Raw genomic sequence first — 18,076 nt, forward strand, 5'->3', positions numbered from 1 at the left:
ATTCCTGTATGAAATGACATCCTCACTGTGCAGCCCTTTACTATTATATGTTGTTATATGTTTCTTCTTCTGTTTTTTGTGTATAAGTGTGTAAGTGCTTTGATACATGTTTAAGTTTGATGTGTTGCAGAGTAAAACACACTCGAAAACTAAAATGCTGCTGATTTCTTCAATTTATAAATAATCTTTGATATTTCCAAAAACGCACAGTATACGTCATACATCATATAAACTGACTATCTCACAGCACCTCATAAATATGTAAACATATGACAGAGAAACTATACACCCTAACATATAATGTAAAAAAGCATTGCTTTGTGTCATTTAAAAATGGAGTCATCAAGTTTGGGCGGCTGTGGCTCAGTGGTAGAGTCGGTTCGATCCCTGACTGCTACAGTCACATGTTGGGAAAGACACTGAACCCCAAATTGCTCCTGGTGGCATAGGTATTGGGTATGAATGGGCATAGATCTGATTGGAGATTGGCACTTAGGCCTTTACCATCAGGGTGTGAATGGGTGAATGTGACATGTAGTGTGAAAGCAGCTTTCAGTGGTCGCAAGACTAAAAAAGCGTGTTATAAGTTTGGTCCATGTACCATTTACCAAGTAGTTTGTCCAGCAGAGTGGGCTTCCACTTTGTAGTTTACAATACTCTCAGCAACAGCTGAGCAGACAGTGGTCTGCACCAGAAATGGTTGACAAAATAATGTTAAAGACCCACTCCAGTGAACATCAAGTGTTTAACCTTGTAAACATCTCCATGTGGTGTTCTTCATGTGCTACAAGATATATCAGGGACAACATTAGCAGTCATCTCCATGGCTGGGCCTGTCTGCTTTTAAACTGCAGTGTACCAAGGACAGGCTGAACAACACGTTTTCAGATTGGCAGGTTTGAGACGTCACAAAGCTAAGGAGCCAATCCCGTTAATGGACGGGGTGACGCTATGCATATCATTATGTGTAACCTATGGCAACCACTTTGGAGATGTCCAAGCCAGCTGTAACTGTCATCGTAATTTTTGCAAACTCACTACTGACTGCTAACGTTAACGTTAGTTCTAGTTGCCACTAAACGAGACCTGTTCTGTTTTCGCGATGGAGGGGGCGGTTGGAAATCTGCATAGTGGGCGGGGCCTATGCAGATTCAGGAATTTTTAATGAGGGAGATGGAAGAGATGCCTTGGGAGGATTTTACATGGTAATTAAATGTAAGAAAATTTTGCAGAAAAAACATATCAGACACAATTTATTATTTCAAGCAGAGCATTTTATATGTCTTAAAACATGACTGGAGCTGGACTTTAAATATTATTTTATATGTTAAGAAAGAAGCCTTCTGAGTATCTAAACATAGTCATATTGATGCACTATCTATTTCTATTCATCCAGGTCTATTTTTATTCAAGCCCAAAAACGAGTGTGAGAGGAAAAACAAACCTTTAAGAATTGCAATAAAACTGTGAGTTATTTAAACATTTCATGTTTAATATCAGTCACCCACATCAGCTAGCTAGCTATCTTGCTTTAGCTAGCTTCTTTGCCTCATTGTTGTAGGCAACATGGAAACAACTAAAGTTGATATAATAATAATAATAATGAACAGTATTCAACAGTATGTACACACACGTCAGAAACACAACAGATAAATGTCTTGGGGTGTTGGGATAAGGTCTAACTGTTTGTGCTTCGTGTTACGCTACTCGTCTTCGCAGCTGATCTTCCAATCTTTCTCAAAGACATGACAAACCACAGGAAGATGAAGACACCTGAGTGAAAGGAGAGAAAGAGATAAGGAACACGTTATGAATAGTACAGTACAGGAGGATCACACCGGCAATGCAAATGCCAGTGATGAACTACCTGACTGTGTTGGTTCTCTGTTATCCATATACAAATTGTCTGTCAAATAACCACTGCACATAAAAGCATATATTTTCATATTATTCACCATTCATTCTGAACAAAGTAAGCCTACATTTTTGTCCTGACATTTGACTCACCATGTTTGTGGTAGCTATGAAAATCCTCAACATGTGTTAAAAATCCTGAGTGACCTTCTTTAGTGTTAAAGGAAGCTATCCAAGCAGCTGCACAAATTTGCATTCACAGTGGGAGATTCTTGACAAAGCATCATAGTTCCTGGGCTTAACCAAGTTAGATAAGGCATAAAAAAGTGTAGCAATGTATTAGCTATGTTCAGTTCTCAGTAGTGTTAGAAGTGCCTCATCCTGATACAGGTCTCAACAATTAAAATGTCAGACACAGAGGATCAACTTACTGTATATGTTCTAGTATGTTCTGTATTTGCCTCAGATAAACCTTTCATTCATATGTAGAGTCACATTATCACCGGATAGAGATAAGCATTTGTTTGGCAGTTTACAGCCCTTGCAGACCTTGCAGTGAGTTGAGGATGCAGAAGGCGTAGAGGCCAGGAACGGTCAGGTAGCCGAAAGAAAAGAAGACAAGACCCCAGGGGATGCCGAGCAGAATGGTGACTCCCAGCAGGGTGCAGATGTTCCGCTTTGCTCTGTTACGGTCAACCTGTCCAGGCTAACTCACAAAATATGATGTTTACAGACACATAAGAAGGTTGAAGACAAATCAAAAAACTACCAGAGACAAAAGAATGTATGTTACCTGGTAAAACACTAGGGAGAATTCACAAACACTGAATTGCGGCTGCTGATAGCTCCATAAATTGCGCATCACTTGCACCCACTATCTGCTCTGTCTCAAGGCCTGATTCATAAAGCAAATTGCACTGATGATATTGAAGCGCAAACAGGCCCATAAAGTTTTCAGATCTGTGCAGTTTGCTCTTGTTTTGTGTCTGATGTGGAGAGGAGCTGTCTGCACCTCCACTCTCTGCTGCGCGGTGCTGTGCCCTCAGGCAGAAGTTGAGTGCACACTGATGGATTGCAACTCCATGCACAGATCGATGTTGAGCAGGGAGAGGAGGGGGCGGCTCTTTACATAGTTTATTGTGAAGTCCAGACTCGACAAGTGTTTACGAGTTTAACTGTCTGTAACGCAGCTTCATCTTTTTAAATGAGTTGCACACTCATTTAAAAAGATGAAGATGTAAAAATTTACAGCAGCTCTTCCATATAATAATCCCTGTCATGCGTAACGGCTCCAGACCGCCTCCATACATGTGGACAAAGTGTGCCTGTGTACCTGGATTGAGCCTCGCACAGCCCCGGACTGATTGGTCGATTATAATAATAGTGACAATATATTATTAACAGATTGTTTTTACAGACAAATAAATGTTTTTATCACACAAAAGGTGGAATTGTCGTCATGATCAGTGTAAACTCAGAGCGTGACAGCCCTTATAATACCGCGATGCAGTAGCCAGAAATATTTTCATTCTAACTGCGCGGTGCTGTTAGCGCTGCTGTTTGTGAATGAGGTGCTTTTTGCCACAAGGCTCATTTACATAGAAAGGGGTAAAATTTGCCCCTTCGAGAATGAGGCAGAGTCTTTTAGCAGGTTTAGAAGGTGCAAAAGCCATGCAATCCTTTAGTGGATTCCCTCCAGTTGTGAAAACAGATTCATCATCTTTGGTTTGTTAAAGATTCTGCTCTCAGGAGTTATGCATATAATGACATCGCCATTTATAGTGCTTTCTATGTGAGACTGTAGTTCACCTACACAGACTCAGGTAAAGAATATTATAGTAGATGATAAAGAGATATTATGTATGTAACTGTTCTTACTGCCATCAAATCCAACAAAAAGCTTAAGAGTCAACGATGTTATTCGGTTGAGCAATACTTTCAAGCGTAATGAAACAGTACTGAACAGTATGTTTGACAGGGACTATTTTCAGCCACTGATAGAAGTACATTTGGTGCTCTTGCTTTGGCAAAATTATTCCTTAAACTTCAATGGCAATAACATCTTTGAATTAAGTCATTCAGATACATCTATCATAAAGAACAAAGTGTGTATTCCAAATACACATCCAGTGCAAAACTTTGTCTAAATGATTTGTTATGACACCAACAGAGGTCTACGGCAGAGAAGACTACATACTACATGTTCCCTATAAACAGATATATGCATATGAATGGAGACACCAAACATGTCCTTTAAGGGTCCCTCTTAAACATAAGAGAAGAATGCAAAGAGTGCAATTTGACTCAAACCTGTTTACTCTTGCGGAGACACATAACCCGTCTGACTGTCACTCCTAACATGATCAGATTAAAGAATAACACCAGGCTGAACACGCCCACTGTGGTCACCATCTTCACTGTGTTATTGACTATGTAGCATCTGCAGAGAGAGGGAGAAGAGATCAGGATTTTAACTAACACACTGTTAAATCAGATACAGTTATAGCAGTAATAAGAAAGGACACAACTTTAGACAACCATGAGTTTTGTCCTCAAGTGACTGAGCTCTATTCAGTCCTGAACAAGAGCGGAGTGGGAAAAATCATCACTCTCTGTTGAAGGGTGCCTCCTCATACCTTTCAATAAATGACAGGGGCCTAAAAGCCGCTGTGTGTAAGGAAGCATTGCCAACAGGGTAAACAACCCAGAAGTCAGATAGGAATTCAAACAGAGAAACTGAAATTTAAAGTGATAATCTTGAAGACCTCAGTTTTGTTCTCTTTGGCAGCACCTGTGACAATAAACGGTAATTGTGGGAGCACACTTCCCAGATATCCAGACAGTGTTGCATGTGCGACGTCCACGGTTGGCTCCGCTTGTAACTCTTGATTTTCCTCGCTGACGGTTGCTTTCCTCTGACAGTGGAAATTAATGACACCAGGGAAGTCATTAATTTCCAACCCTGGTGTCAATAAAATTGGGGAGACGTGTGTAGCCCAATATAATGGAGTAGAAGTACATTTTTATCGCAAATTAACTTGAGTAAGAGTAAAAAGTATTCTATAAAACAGATACTCTTAGAAGTAACATTTTTTGAAAAAATTACTCAAATACATGTAACAGAGTAAGTGTAATGCGTTACTACCCACCACTGGACATTTATTTAAATGAAAATCTTCAAGATTACTACTTTAACAAGAGAAAGGTAAATTCAGGTAATAATCAGCAGGAAGAATATGAAAACTGCAGAATTCTGATGGACAAACTGTAGACGCTGAAATTAAGCTATGCACGTCCTGGTTAAATGAGCAATTGTTTTTTTTTAAAGATGATTTTTGGCCTTTTATGCCTTTATTTGAGAGAGAGGACAGTGGATAATGTCAAAACATGGGGAAAAGACAGAGTTGGGGCGACACACGGCACAGAGCTGAGGGTGGGAATGAAGCCCGGGGTCGTAGCATCGAGGGCTGAGCCTCTGCACATGGGACGCACAATTTAACCGGTAACCTGGCACCCCAAATGATCAATACTTTTAAATATTAACCTTCTGGCCATCAAAAGACATGGTGGTAAAATAATCATTTCACTTGCAGATATATGTTTTTAGCTGTATACTGTATACTGTGGCACCCATCCCCCCCTGCAGCATGCTTTTTAGAGTCGGTCTGTAAAAAATACATCAGTAGAACAATTTTTACTTTAAATCGAGTCTGAACTGATTCTACCAACATTTAAGTTCATATAGATACATGTAAAACCAAGTGAATTATGTGTTTGAATGTTTAATGTGTTCCTGGTTGTCCCTTACATTTCAGTGCTGTTTGGGTTAGTGGAGTCCAGAGAGACAATACCATAACTGTCTCTGTCTATGATGACCACCAGGGACACAATGACTGCAGGGACACCTGAAACACAACGATTAAGCTTCAATCACCTAAAAGTTTCTGAATTGAAGATGACAAGTTGTTCGTCCCAGGCCTTGTTGATTCTACTCACCCCATCCCACCAGGCTGAGTTTGAGCTGGTATTTCCTGATGTAGATGTTGAAGACTTTGACTAAGAGGAGGTAGAGGTGAAACCCCTCCAGAGCCATCCAGCTGAACGTGGCCAGCAGGGAGTAGTGAAGAGAGATGGCTATGTAAAGGCAGAGCCCAGAGGAGGACAGTGCTGCCACCGCCTGGCTGGGGAGGAAGTGCACGTTTAGGAGGATCAGGGCGACAGCCAGGTGGATGTGGACCTTCATGGAGATGTCTGCTCTGACTTTTCTGATGGACAGAGGTGAATTCTCTTAAGTTAAATATGCTCAGATTTCATGGCCATATTATAAATGAGGTCATAATAAATGGAAGATGACAAGAAAGACGTCTAAGAGAGACAACATTCGGAAGAAAGGATGAAATTTACTGTAAGCAGCAAAATGCATTTTACAGTAATGGGAAAAAGGAAAGTAAGAAAGGGGCCAAAATACAAAAAGACAAACAAAGGAGGAGGAGGAGAGCTGAGATGAAGAAGAACTGATGGAAATGGACAGAATGACGCTATGACGCTTTCTAAAAAATACATGAGAGGAGGATAGATTGAAGGTAAGAATAGATGAAGATGAGAGCAGAGTCACACAGCGGGGAAGAATGAATAACCTTTTTGTGATGAAGAGCAGAACAGTGACGACCAGGACGAGGAGAGACAGACTGCAGCCAATCAGAGTGATGTATGACAGGATCTCCTGGTGCACGGGTGAGATGTTGACAGACAACTGTGGAGAAAGTGTGATGACTTTTTATGTCCTTTTTTTTTTGTAATATGATTTGATGGAGAAAGCTACATGTGACACAGACTTACATTAAAATACACAAAAAATGTATGTTTAGATTTTGATTAACCTCAGCGTAACTCTTAACTTACTTACAGTTTAAGAATAGCAAAAATGTACTCATGTCACACAGTGTTGTGTTGAGTTTCTACTGTTTATTTGTATTTATTTAAAGCTCTGATTTTGGCACCCCCTGTGGACAAAGAAGTACCTATTATCTCTTTGCTGATCTTGACCTGTACATATGTAAGTTGTGTTTCCTGGTGAAAAATCTCATTCTTCTTTCTTTTATCATTTAAACATATCTTTCATCGAGACTCTTTGCAGTGGAAAATGTGAACAAAAGCTGTTTTGCTCCTGTGCTGTTAATCTCCTTGCCTGACACCTACCCCATGGCAGCAGTTTCATGCATTAAAAATACCCAAAAAAGAAATAATCAATCTTGTCACTGTTGGTCTTGCTTGCTTTTTGGAGGTCATATAAATGCATCGGTATTCATTTCAGTCTGTTTCATAACAACCACAAAACTCCTCTCAGGAGAAGCATAAGTATTGCTGTTGCTTTCTATTTTTTATTCTGTTTGTTTATTTTTATGTTATGTTTCTTTATTTGAGCGGGGACACTGTACAAAGAACATTAACCCTATATAAAACAAGGACAGATGTAGGCTATGAGTTTTAGCAAATTGGTATTTCCGCCTGCAGTCCCTGGGCAGGTCAGTAAAATAGTAAAAAGTAGGAAGACATAGAGTAGACATTAAAAGAGCACAAAATACATTCCCCAACCTCCAAACACATACGAGATTGCACACAAAACTAGACATAAAGAGAACACCCAGAGTCATAACCACAAAGAGCTACATGAAAAGACTACACACACAAGAATGCAAACAGGACACACATGCATCCCCAAGCCACACCACCCCCTCCCTATCACAAACTATGCTGGCATGTTTGCTGCCTGAGATATGCACCAAAACACAAAGAATAAAACCTTACTTTGCAATAAACCAATTGTGATTCTGACTTTTCAATATACCAGGATGGGCAGTTTCAAGTTTGCTATCTTGCTTTTGTAATTGTTGCAATCTTTGCTCAGTGTCATTATGTGTCTGTTTTCAGATCATTTGTGCCACTTAGGAATAGGAATACTCAGGAATAACACTACAGTACACAGCTATGTAAGAGGAAACACATCAGTGTACACTCTCATTATCAGTGTACAGTAGCACCATTCATAACACTGTGAAATGTTAATGGGCTGTGAGCATCATTTTAAAAGATGTTCTACTGTGTGCTGTTTGTCATCTACACCTACTTTTTTAAAGCTTTTATGCAACACAAAGGATCCACTTTACTTTCATGTAGTTTTTTCAGTTTCAGAGTTACATCATGATCATGATCGTCATTACTGTGGCTGTGTTTTTCTAACTGTCACAAGTCAAATTGTTTGATGATGAAAAGGCCTGTTGTGGAATACTTATGCTATATTTTATGATCTCATATACAGCTCTGGGACCACTCCAACTGTTCCTTAAATCAGCATCTCTCTCTACATGTCATGGCCAGCCCAATCCAGATCCAGTCTGGTGGAGAGCATGCCTAGAAGCATCAGCGCTGTAACCAACCAGCTGTTATTTTCTGCAAATAAAAGACCTCAATGAGAATATATTATTTGAAAGTAGGAGAAATGCATCCATCCATCCATTGTCTATACCGCTTATCCTGTTCAGGGTCGCGGGGGGCTGGAGCCTATCCCAGCTGTCGTTGGGCGAAAGGCGGGGTACACCCTGGACATGTTGCCAGTCAATCACAGGACTGACACACAGAGACAGACCACCTTTCACACTCACACCCACACCTATGGGCAATTTAGAGTCCCCAATTAACCTTACAAGTATGTCTTTGGACTGGAGAGAACCCACGCATGCACGGGGAGAACATCGAACTCCGCACAGAAAGGCCAACTTTGCACAAACTGGGCAGTGACCTTCTAGCTGTGAGGCAACAGCGCTAACTGTTGCACCACCGTGCAGCCCAGGAGAAATGCAATAAAACAAAAGTTAATTTAACTCAAACACAAACCTATAAATAGTAGAACCACAGAAAAAGTATTTTTTACTGTGGTGTTTTTTCCAGAGCTGTATCAAGGACCACATATTTCAGATATTCCTCTACTACATATGACATCTCCATAAGCTGACCCCTTTGTTGCGCCCGATGGTTTTCGTTCATTGGCTGCAGACTTACCATGAGCACACCGAAGTATGTGAGGTGGTCACAGGAGCAGGTGATGTGACCCTGACTACGATCCCACAGGGTGAGGCAGCCATCTTCGCTAAATTCTGGTAAGTCAAACAGACAGATACATTGGACACAATTTAATTACATCAACTCACTTTGCCTAAACGACAATAAATCCAATTATTAACTATATAATAACAAGCACATTATTATTATTATTCTTCATGACAGATTGGTTGCCGTGTACTCACCCTGTGTTGAAAAATTCAAGAACCTACAGCTGGGCTTTCTGGTTTCCTGTGACACAACAATAAACCGTGTTAGATTGTGTTTATTCTGTCGGTATTTATAATTTCAACAGACCTGTGTCAGGCAGGAAATATGAAGTACGTTACATTTATGGCCATGGTAAAGTTCATTGTGATGTTGACTCGCTCCTGTAGTCCCGAAATATTCTTTCCCTGCACGCTCAGGCCGACCAGTCTGTTCTCATAAACATCTGAGGATCCCTGTGAGGTCTATAACACAACATACAATCAAATAGTTTAACAGTTCATGCAGGACACTTATTGCATAAAATGTGTTTTAAGGCAAGACAAGGCAAATGTATTCATTCAATGTAGCCAGTAACGTAGAGTTATCGGATTTAATTTAATTTACTGTAGCTGCTAATACCTTGTGTTTTCTCTTTATAAAGACAGGATACTACAGGTAAGAGTGCTGGATCTTGGGTGGAAAAAAGTGACTTGACTTGGGACTTGACTTGCCTTAACTAAAGACTCGACTTGACCTGACATAACCTGTGACTTGACTTGACTTGACATAACCTGTGACTTGACTTGACATAACCTTTGACTTGACTTGACATAACCTGTGACTTGACTTGACTTGACATAACCTGTGACTTGACTTGACATAACCTTTGACTTGACTTGACTTGACATAACCTGTTACTTGACTTGACATTACCTTTGACTTGACTTGACATAACCTGTGACTTGACTTGACATAACCTGTGACTTGACTTGACTTGACATGTGACTTGACTTGACATAACCTTTGACTTGACTTGACATAACCTGTGACTTGACTTGACATAACCTTTGACTTGACTTGACATAACCTTTGACTTGACTTGACATAACCTGTGACTTGACGTGACATAACCTGTGACTTGACTTGACATAACCTTTGACTTGACTTGACATAACCTGTGACTTGACTTGACTTGACATAACCTGTGACTTGACTTGACTTAACCTTTGACTTGACTTGACATAACCTGTGACTTGACTTGACATAACCTGTGACTTGACTTGACATAACCTGTGACTTGACATAACCTTTGACTTGACTTGACATAACCTTTGACTTGACTTGACATAACCTGTGACTTGACTTGACTTGACATAACCTTTGACTTGACTTGACATAACCTCTGACTTGACTTGACATAACCTGTGACTTGACTTGACATAACCTGTGACTTGACTTGACTTGACATGTGACTTGACTTGACATAACCTTTGACTTGACTTGACATAACCTGTGACTTGACTTGACTTGACATAATCTTTGACTTGACTTGACATAACCTGTGACTTGACTTGACATAACCTGTGACTTGACTTGACTTGACATAACCTGTGACTTGACTTGACATAACCTTTGACTTGACTTGACATAACCTGTGACTTGACTTGACTTGACATAACCTGTGACTTGACTTGACATAACCTTTGACTTGACTTGACTTGACATAACCTGTTACTTGACTTGACATTACCTTTGACTTGACTTGACATAACCTGTGACTTGACTTGACATAACCTGTGACTTGACTTGACTTGACATGTGACTTGACTTGACATAACCTTTGACTTGACTTGACATAACCTGTGACTTGACTTGACATAACCTGTGACTTGACTTGACTTGACATAACCTTTGACTTGACTTGACATAACCTTTGACTTGACTTGACATAACCTGTGACTTGACGTGACATAACCTGTGACTTGACGTGACATAACCTTTGACTTGACTTGACATAACCTGTGACTTGACTTGACATAACCTGTGACTTGACTTGACATAACCTGTGACTTGACTTGACTTAACCTTTGACTTGACTTGACATAACCTGTGACTTGACTTGACTTGACATAACCTGTGACTTGACTTGACATAACCTGTGACTTGACTTGACTTGACATAACCTGTGACTTGACTTGACTTGACATAACCTTTGACTTGACTTGACATAACCTTTGACTTGACTTGACATAACCTGTGACTTGACGTGACATAACCTGTGACTTGACTTGACATAACCTTTGACTTGACATAACCTCTGACTTGACTTGACATAACCTGTGACTTGACTTGACTTGACATAACCTGTGACTTGACTTGACTTAACCTTTGACTTGACTTGACATAACCTGTGACTTGACTTGACTTGACATAACCTGTGACTTGACTTGACTTGACATGTGACTTGACTTGACATAACCTGTGACTTGACTTGACTTGACATGTGACTTGACTTGACATAACCTTTGACTTGACTTGACATAACCTGTGACTTGACTTGACATAACCTGTGACTTGACTTGACTTGACATAACCTTTGACTTGACTTGACATAACCTCTGACTTGACTTGACATAACCTTTGACTTGACTTGACATAACCTGTGACTTGACTTGACTTGACATGTGACTTGACTTGACATAACCTGTGACTTGACTTGACATAACCTGTGACTTGACTTGACATAACCTGTGACTTGACTTGACTTGACATAACCTGTGACTTGACTTGACATAACCTTTGACTTGACTTGACATAACCTGTGACTTGACTTGACTTGACATAACCTGTGACTTGACTTGACATAACCTTTGACTTGACTTGACTTGGCATAACCTTTGACTTGACTTGACATTACCTTTGACTTGACTTGACATAACCTGTGACTTGACTTGACATAACCTGTGACTTGACTTGACTTGACATGTGACTTGACTTGACATAACCTTTGACTTGACTTGACATAACCTGTGACTTGACTTGACTTGACATAACCTTTGACTTGACTTGACATTACCTTTGACTTGACGTGACATAACCTGTGACTTGACTTGACATAACCTTTGACTTGACTTGACATAACCTTTGACTTGACTTGACATAACCTTTGACTTGACTTGACATAACCTGTGACTTGACGTGACATAACCTGTGACTTGACTTGACAAAACCTTTGACTTGACTTGACATAACCTGTGACTTGACTTGACTTGACATAACCTGTGACTTGACTTGACTTAACCTTTGACTTGACTTGACATAACCTGTGACTTGACTTGACTTGACATAACCTGTGACTTGACTTGACATAACCTGTGACTTGACTTGACTTGACATAACCTTTGACTTGACTTGACATAACCTGTGACTTGACTTGACATAACCTGTGACTTGACTTGACTTGACATGTGACTTGACTTGACATAACCTTTGACTTGACTTGACATAACCTGTGACTTGACTTGACATAACCTGTGACTTGACTTGACTTGCCCAAGAAAAAATGACTTGAGACTTGCTTGAACTTGGGCCAAATGACTTGGGACTTACTTGGGACCTGAGCAAAGATCACTTGGTCACAGCACTGCTATATACTAATCCACACCAGAACGTCTTCCCAAGGAACAAGGCTCACAATTTGCTCCATCGGTGTCGGGTACAGACCTTAGCTGCCCCGGAAACTCCCCCACAGGGATGCTTTGATGGAGAGATCCAGTCTTTGTACCCTCAACACTCACCAGTTGCTATTTAAACTTGTGATGTATAATAAAAGGGATGTATTAAAAGTATTTCATGAAATATTTTTAAAGGAAAAAGCCACCCATTGTCCTTTTGCATTGCTAGCTGTTTGCAGCGTACAGAGCTTTATTAGTAAACCTTCATTTGACAACCTAAACAGGAACTATTCCAGACTTGCATAAATTATGCTTTGCATGCTTCTGCACGGAAAAATAGTGAAGCTAGAAAGAACAACTACCTGTTATTTAAAAACAGATTACTGATGTTACTGAACAAGCTGCACCATTGCATGAGGATGCTGTGTGAGGACATCTGTTCCTCTTTTGTGAAAGATTTCTGCCTGTGTGATTGCTGAACATTAGTACAAAATGTTGACCCAGAAAGACTTTTTGACAGTGAAGCATAGATAAAATCCAATATCAATAAGTATGTTTAACATCACATTTAAGAACATAGCTTTAAGCATCCTTTGTGTATGCCATGTAGTGTTAATCTGGCCTGGTAACGCAACAGAAAAGTGCCAGAGTAGTTCTCAGTAAGTTCTGAGATATGCAATATATAGTTGTTGTAGTAGCTCTAGCTAAGAAGTACTAGATAAAATGAAATCATTAAAATGCAACGATACTCATATTTACAGCATTTTTAAATGAATTTGGCCTTTATATCTCACTTCACTTGAGACAGGTACTAAAATAAGAGGCTGGTTACCTGTAAGAGAAAAAAAATGTTTGGTCATGTAATCTTTGAGCTTGAAGATAAAATAGGTCGTTCAGTGCAAACATGATAACATTGTGATGTAAAGTCGGGTTTTCAACATTTCACAGTGTTCCTCATTTTACCATCTCACTCCAAACTAGTTCCTTTCTATGAGGCACACCTACTCCATTAATTGATTCATGCAGCTGGGGGACAGCAGCTCATACTGGCAACCAAAGTTATGCCTAAAGGTGCTGTTGATGGATTTTTCCTTTACCCACAAGAGACAAAGCATGCTAGGGTAAATGCTAGGGGGAAACAGCAACTAGTTACAGTTTCTATTTTTACACAAATACACTGAAAGGACCAAGCAACTGACTCAACATACCACTAAAATGTTACCTACAAAAGACATGTACATACTGATCTTCTGTAAAAGCCACAAATCAGTGGAACACCCTGCCTGGTGATGTGAGGAGCTGAAGCTCTATCAGCATCTTCAAAACCAACTTAAAAAGTCTGTTAAAAGCTGCTCAGCTCTGTACTCATTGACCTTGCTTTCCATCGTAAGGTCTTTATGTCTTGTTTTTATTTGACAAGCATGCATTTATAATGTGCTACTTTGTGTGTAGCTTTGTATTTTTGGTGTGTTCTTTCTTGTGTAACTTTGTCGTATGCTTTATTCTGTTTGTTATTGTCCTGTTTTTTGTTTTGTGTTGACCCGCCAAGGGACAACAGATGCGATTTAGCTTAAAGCTATAATCTGGTACGGTGCATCAAATGGTGACATTTATGTTTTAAACTGTACATGGTCCCTTTTAAATAAAATAAAATTATGAAACAATAAAAAAATAGAAACTAATGGTTGGTAAGAATGCAGGAAATACTTAATTTAGTAAAATTTAAAACAGTCCTTTGGGGCTGCTGCTCTTTAGATTAATTCTAACAAAACTTTGCATAAAAAAGTGTGATATCTGACCATGTTTGTTTCAGGCCAGGTGAGCATGCAGAACACAATCGTGTTGTTTGATCCAGCGTCCAACTCTTTGGGCAGTCGAACACTCACTTTGTTGTTTGTGACAGCCCTGTCTGTCATCGCCTAAAGGCACAGAGCAGAAAACAGGAAGACAAACATTGCATGCAAACATTTCTAACAGAAGAATGCAACTCTCATTAGCACATACTTTAACAGCTTACATCAGTAGCAGAAAAAAACAACAACTACATCCTGTGGAGGGTTCGAAGCATAGAAAATCATTTTGGGAATTCAGCAAATGCATTAAAAACTGGTAATTTGCTTACCTATTGCAAATTATTTAAATGGGTCCAGGGTATGAAGTGTAATTGCTGAACAAGTATCTTTTTTAATCAATTTAATCTGAAAATGGGTATAAACCCCTTTTTTAGATATACCCAACATAAAAAAACGATAATTTGAGAGTTATTTTAAGTAGCACTGTGTAATGTTGCTCGTTAAAACTAACAAAAAATAAAGCTGAGGCCTGTCCTTTGTAGGTATTTCAGCACTAGCTGAATGTTTGACTTGAAGGTGGTGAACATCAGTGTGTGTACTAAAAGGTTCTTGAGACATATCACTAAAAATTACATGCAAAACTTATGGTGGTGTTGAAAATTCAAGGTATCACCAAAGTCAAACCCCCTCTGGGAGCAATTAATGTCTGTAACAATAAGAGAGAGATTTTTCTCAAGAACCTTATGATGCTATAGACAGATCAGAGGATCACCAAAGTTTAAGACAAGCAGCCTGAAACCTTTTATTGTCCAATCCAAAATGAACCCCAACCAACAAGAAGTTATCATGACATTGCAGCAATTAAAAGAATATATCACCAAATTAAAAAAACGGCTTTAACTTAACGTCAAACTCAACTTAAAGACACCTTACCTCATTATCATTAGCATAGATTTCAAGGCCTGTGAAGGAGCCTTTGGGTTTGTGTAGCAAAGCCACCAAATTGTTGACAGACATGGATGTAGTGTCATTCACCTCTGTTTCCTTAAGAGCCTGTTCTAGGCTCTCTATAGCTCTAATAGAAAAAGACAAGAAATCATAAACATACATAATTTTTTGTTACAAATGTCTCTAAATCTAATTTCAACTGATAAACACACACGTAAGCACACACATCCCAGCAGTTATAAAATTAGAAATACAGAATTAAAAAGTTAAAACTCTTACTCAATAGTGTCGTGGAGGTTTCCATTTTTCAAAATGTTGTTTACATCTTCCATACAAAATCTGGCAGCAAAAACCCCTGAAGAGTACATTAATGATTTATTAACTTTTAAGATATACACTAATAGTATATCACCCCCCCCCCCCAAAAAAAGTTTATAGTAAAGCATCTCACCTGCTTTCCTTCCCTTTTTACAACGATTTTGATGATTACTTGAACCTTTTTTTCGATCCTGACCAGAACCACGATTGTGATCCTTACCAAAGCTTTGATTTCGATCCTGACCTGAACCACGATTGTGATCCTTACCAAAACTTTGATTTCGATCCTGACCTGAACCACGATTTTGATCCTTAACAAAACTTTGATTTCGATCCTGACCTGAACCACGACTGTGATCCTTACCAAAGCTTTGATTTCGATCCTGACCTGAACCGCGATTGTGATCCTTACCTAAACTTTGATTTCGATCCTGACCTGAACCACGATTTCGATCCTGACCTGAATCTCGATTGCAATCCCGACCTGAATCTCGATTACGATCCCGACCTGAATCACGATTACGATCCCGACCTGAATCTCGATTACAATCCCGACCTGAATCTCGATCGCAATCCCAACCTGAATCTCGTTTACGATCCCGACCTGAATCTCGATTACAATCCTGACCTAAATCTCGATTACGATCCCGACCTGAATCACGATTACAATCCCGACCTGAATCTCGATCGCAATCCCAACCTGAATCTCGTTTACGATCCCGACCTGAATCTCGATTACAATCCTGACCTAAATCTCGATTACGATCCCGACCTGAATCACGATTACAATCCCGACCTGAATCTCGATTGCGATCCCGACCTGAATCTCGATTACGATCCCGACCTGAATCTCGATTACGATCCCGACCTGAATCTCGATTGCGATCCCGACCTGAATCTCGATTACAATCCTGACCTAAACCTCGATTTTGAACCTGACCTGAATTTTGATTACAATCCTGATCTGAACCATGATTTGGCTGCACACCTGAGCTTTGACTTTGACCCTGACCTGAACCTTTATTTAGATCTTGCCTTGTACAGATGATGTTATGAGACACCAAAGACAGGACCAGCCAACAGAGGAGCAAACACTCCATCCTGTTAAGTAAAGAGGACTCATTTAGAACAAAAAAACGTGCTTCATTAATAGTTATATGTTATGACATGTAGAGTTAGAGAAAAAAACACCCAACCACATTTATATATCATGTCCAAACTCTTAAATAATCAATAGCTTCCTCCAGGCCTAATATGAACATCCATAATAGCTTGTTTAGATTTAAAGAGAATCAAAACACATCTTACCTGTTCATGCGGCTGAGTCACTGTAGAAATGATTTACTCTGAGGAGATAAGAGATGCAGCTAGTGTGACAACAGGAAAAAGCAGGCGGAAACATGTTTCGATCACATAACTTAATGGGAAGTTAAAAAACGATGTAAATGACTTTTACACATAAAAGAGGAAGCTGCAACTGAAAAAAAGTCTAAACTCTGCACAGGTGCTACACTGAATGTGGGCTGAAATTAAATAACTGAAAAAGATTGTACTCAGATTATAGGTTATACGCATCTGAGGAAAGTATACATACTGTTCATTCTGGATACATATCCTGAATTGTACAACAAGACAGCATTGGTCAGTACACTGCACATCACTTGTCCTTGGCTGCATGTCACTACTCCCACCAACAGAGGGCAGTAGAACATAAATGAAAACCAAAGTAAGGCAACATTAAGTTCAGTACAAGCACTTCATGCCTATATTGTGTAATTATAATGATTTTTTATAATTACAAGAACAAAGCCTGGAATAAACTACAAGATAAATCTAAAATTCATTGTTATTAGATGTTATTTACTGGTTGACATTTCATTTTATATGATCTTTTTTTAAAGTCTGTTTTTTTTATTCTATTATGTAATTTTCCCGGATAACCAATTCTGTGTGAATGTTTTTTTATTTGCACATTTAATTACAAACTTTTTATTTCAGTAGTCACAAGCCACATGATCAAACTTCCCTCTTGGTTGCAACGAATACTGGACATGTGGACACATCATGGGATGTATCAGTAGTGCAAAGGATTATTTCCCAGGTGAACTGCAAGAAAGGCAGTACGGTGATCCGAACCAGAGGGTAAATGCAGAAACCAGGGTCTATAGTATGGTATGTTAACCAAATATTTATTTTATTTCATTATTGCTTTAGTTTCATGTTGTGTTTATTCAGAACTCAGATTACAAAACTTACTCTGCTCAACAACAAAAAAAAGGTTTGCAGTGTTTCAGATTCATTTTTGTAACATATACCACGAGGTAGCACATGAAATGTAATGTAATCTCTGCACATGTTGTAATGCTACAGGTGCTTAACAGCTAAAATGCTTTGAAAAGG

At 39.3% G+C, this 18,076-nt stretch overlaps 1 protein-coding gene across 1 annotated transcript; it reads right to left on the bottom strand.

Moving 5' to 3' along the window:
* Window positions 1-1,304: 1,304 nt before the first annotated feature.
* On the bottom strand, window positions 1,305-16,405 carry LOC138592177 (adhesion G-protein coupled receptor G1-like). The gene is made up of 13 exons (XM_069662865.1): window positions 15,810-16,405; window positions 15,638-15,713; window positions 15,344-15,485; window positions 14,417-14,536; window positions 9,303-9,425; window positions 9,159-9,204; window positions 8,914-9,008; window positions 6,492-6,607; window positions 5,851-6,119; window positions 5,663-5,759; window positions 4,165-4,294; window positions 2,404-2,560; window positions 1,305-1,773 (listed from the first exon to the last, which is right to left on the bottom strand). Exons 2-13 carry the CDS (start codon window positions 15,688-15,690, stop codon window positions 1,679-1,681), a joined length of 1,443 nt encoding a protein of 480 aa, XP_069518966.1. The 5' UTR covers window positions 15,691-15,713; window positions 15,810-16,405; the 3' UTR covers window positions 1,305-1,678.
* Window positions 16,406-18,076: the final 1,671 nt, after the last annotated feature.

This window comes from Semicossyphus pulcher, unplaced genomic scaffold (assembly GCF_022749685.1).
Source record: "Semicossyphus pulcher isolate SPU_LCO1_2020_fin unplaced genomic scaffold, fSemPul1.0.p SCAF_1, whole genome shotgun sequence".
Classification (NCBI taxonomy): Eukaryota; Metazoa; Chordata; class Actinopteri; order Labriformes; family Labridae; genus Semicossyphus; species Semicossyphus pulcher.

Coding starts and splice junctions, on each gene's coding strand:
- LOC138592177 (XM_069662865.1), bottom strand. CDS start 15,690: ATGGAAGATGTAAACAACATTTTGAAAAATGGAAACCTCCACGACACT. Junction 14,537..15,343: donor TCTATGCTAATGATAATGAG/GTAAGGTGTCTT, acceptor CTGTGCCTTTAG/GCGATGACAGACAGGGCTGT. Junction 6,120..6,491: donor CTGCTCTTCATCACAAAAAG/GTTATTCATTCT, acceptor TCTGTCCATCAG/AAAAGTCAGAGCAGACATCT.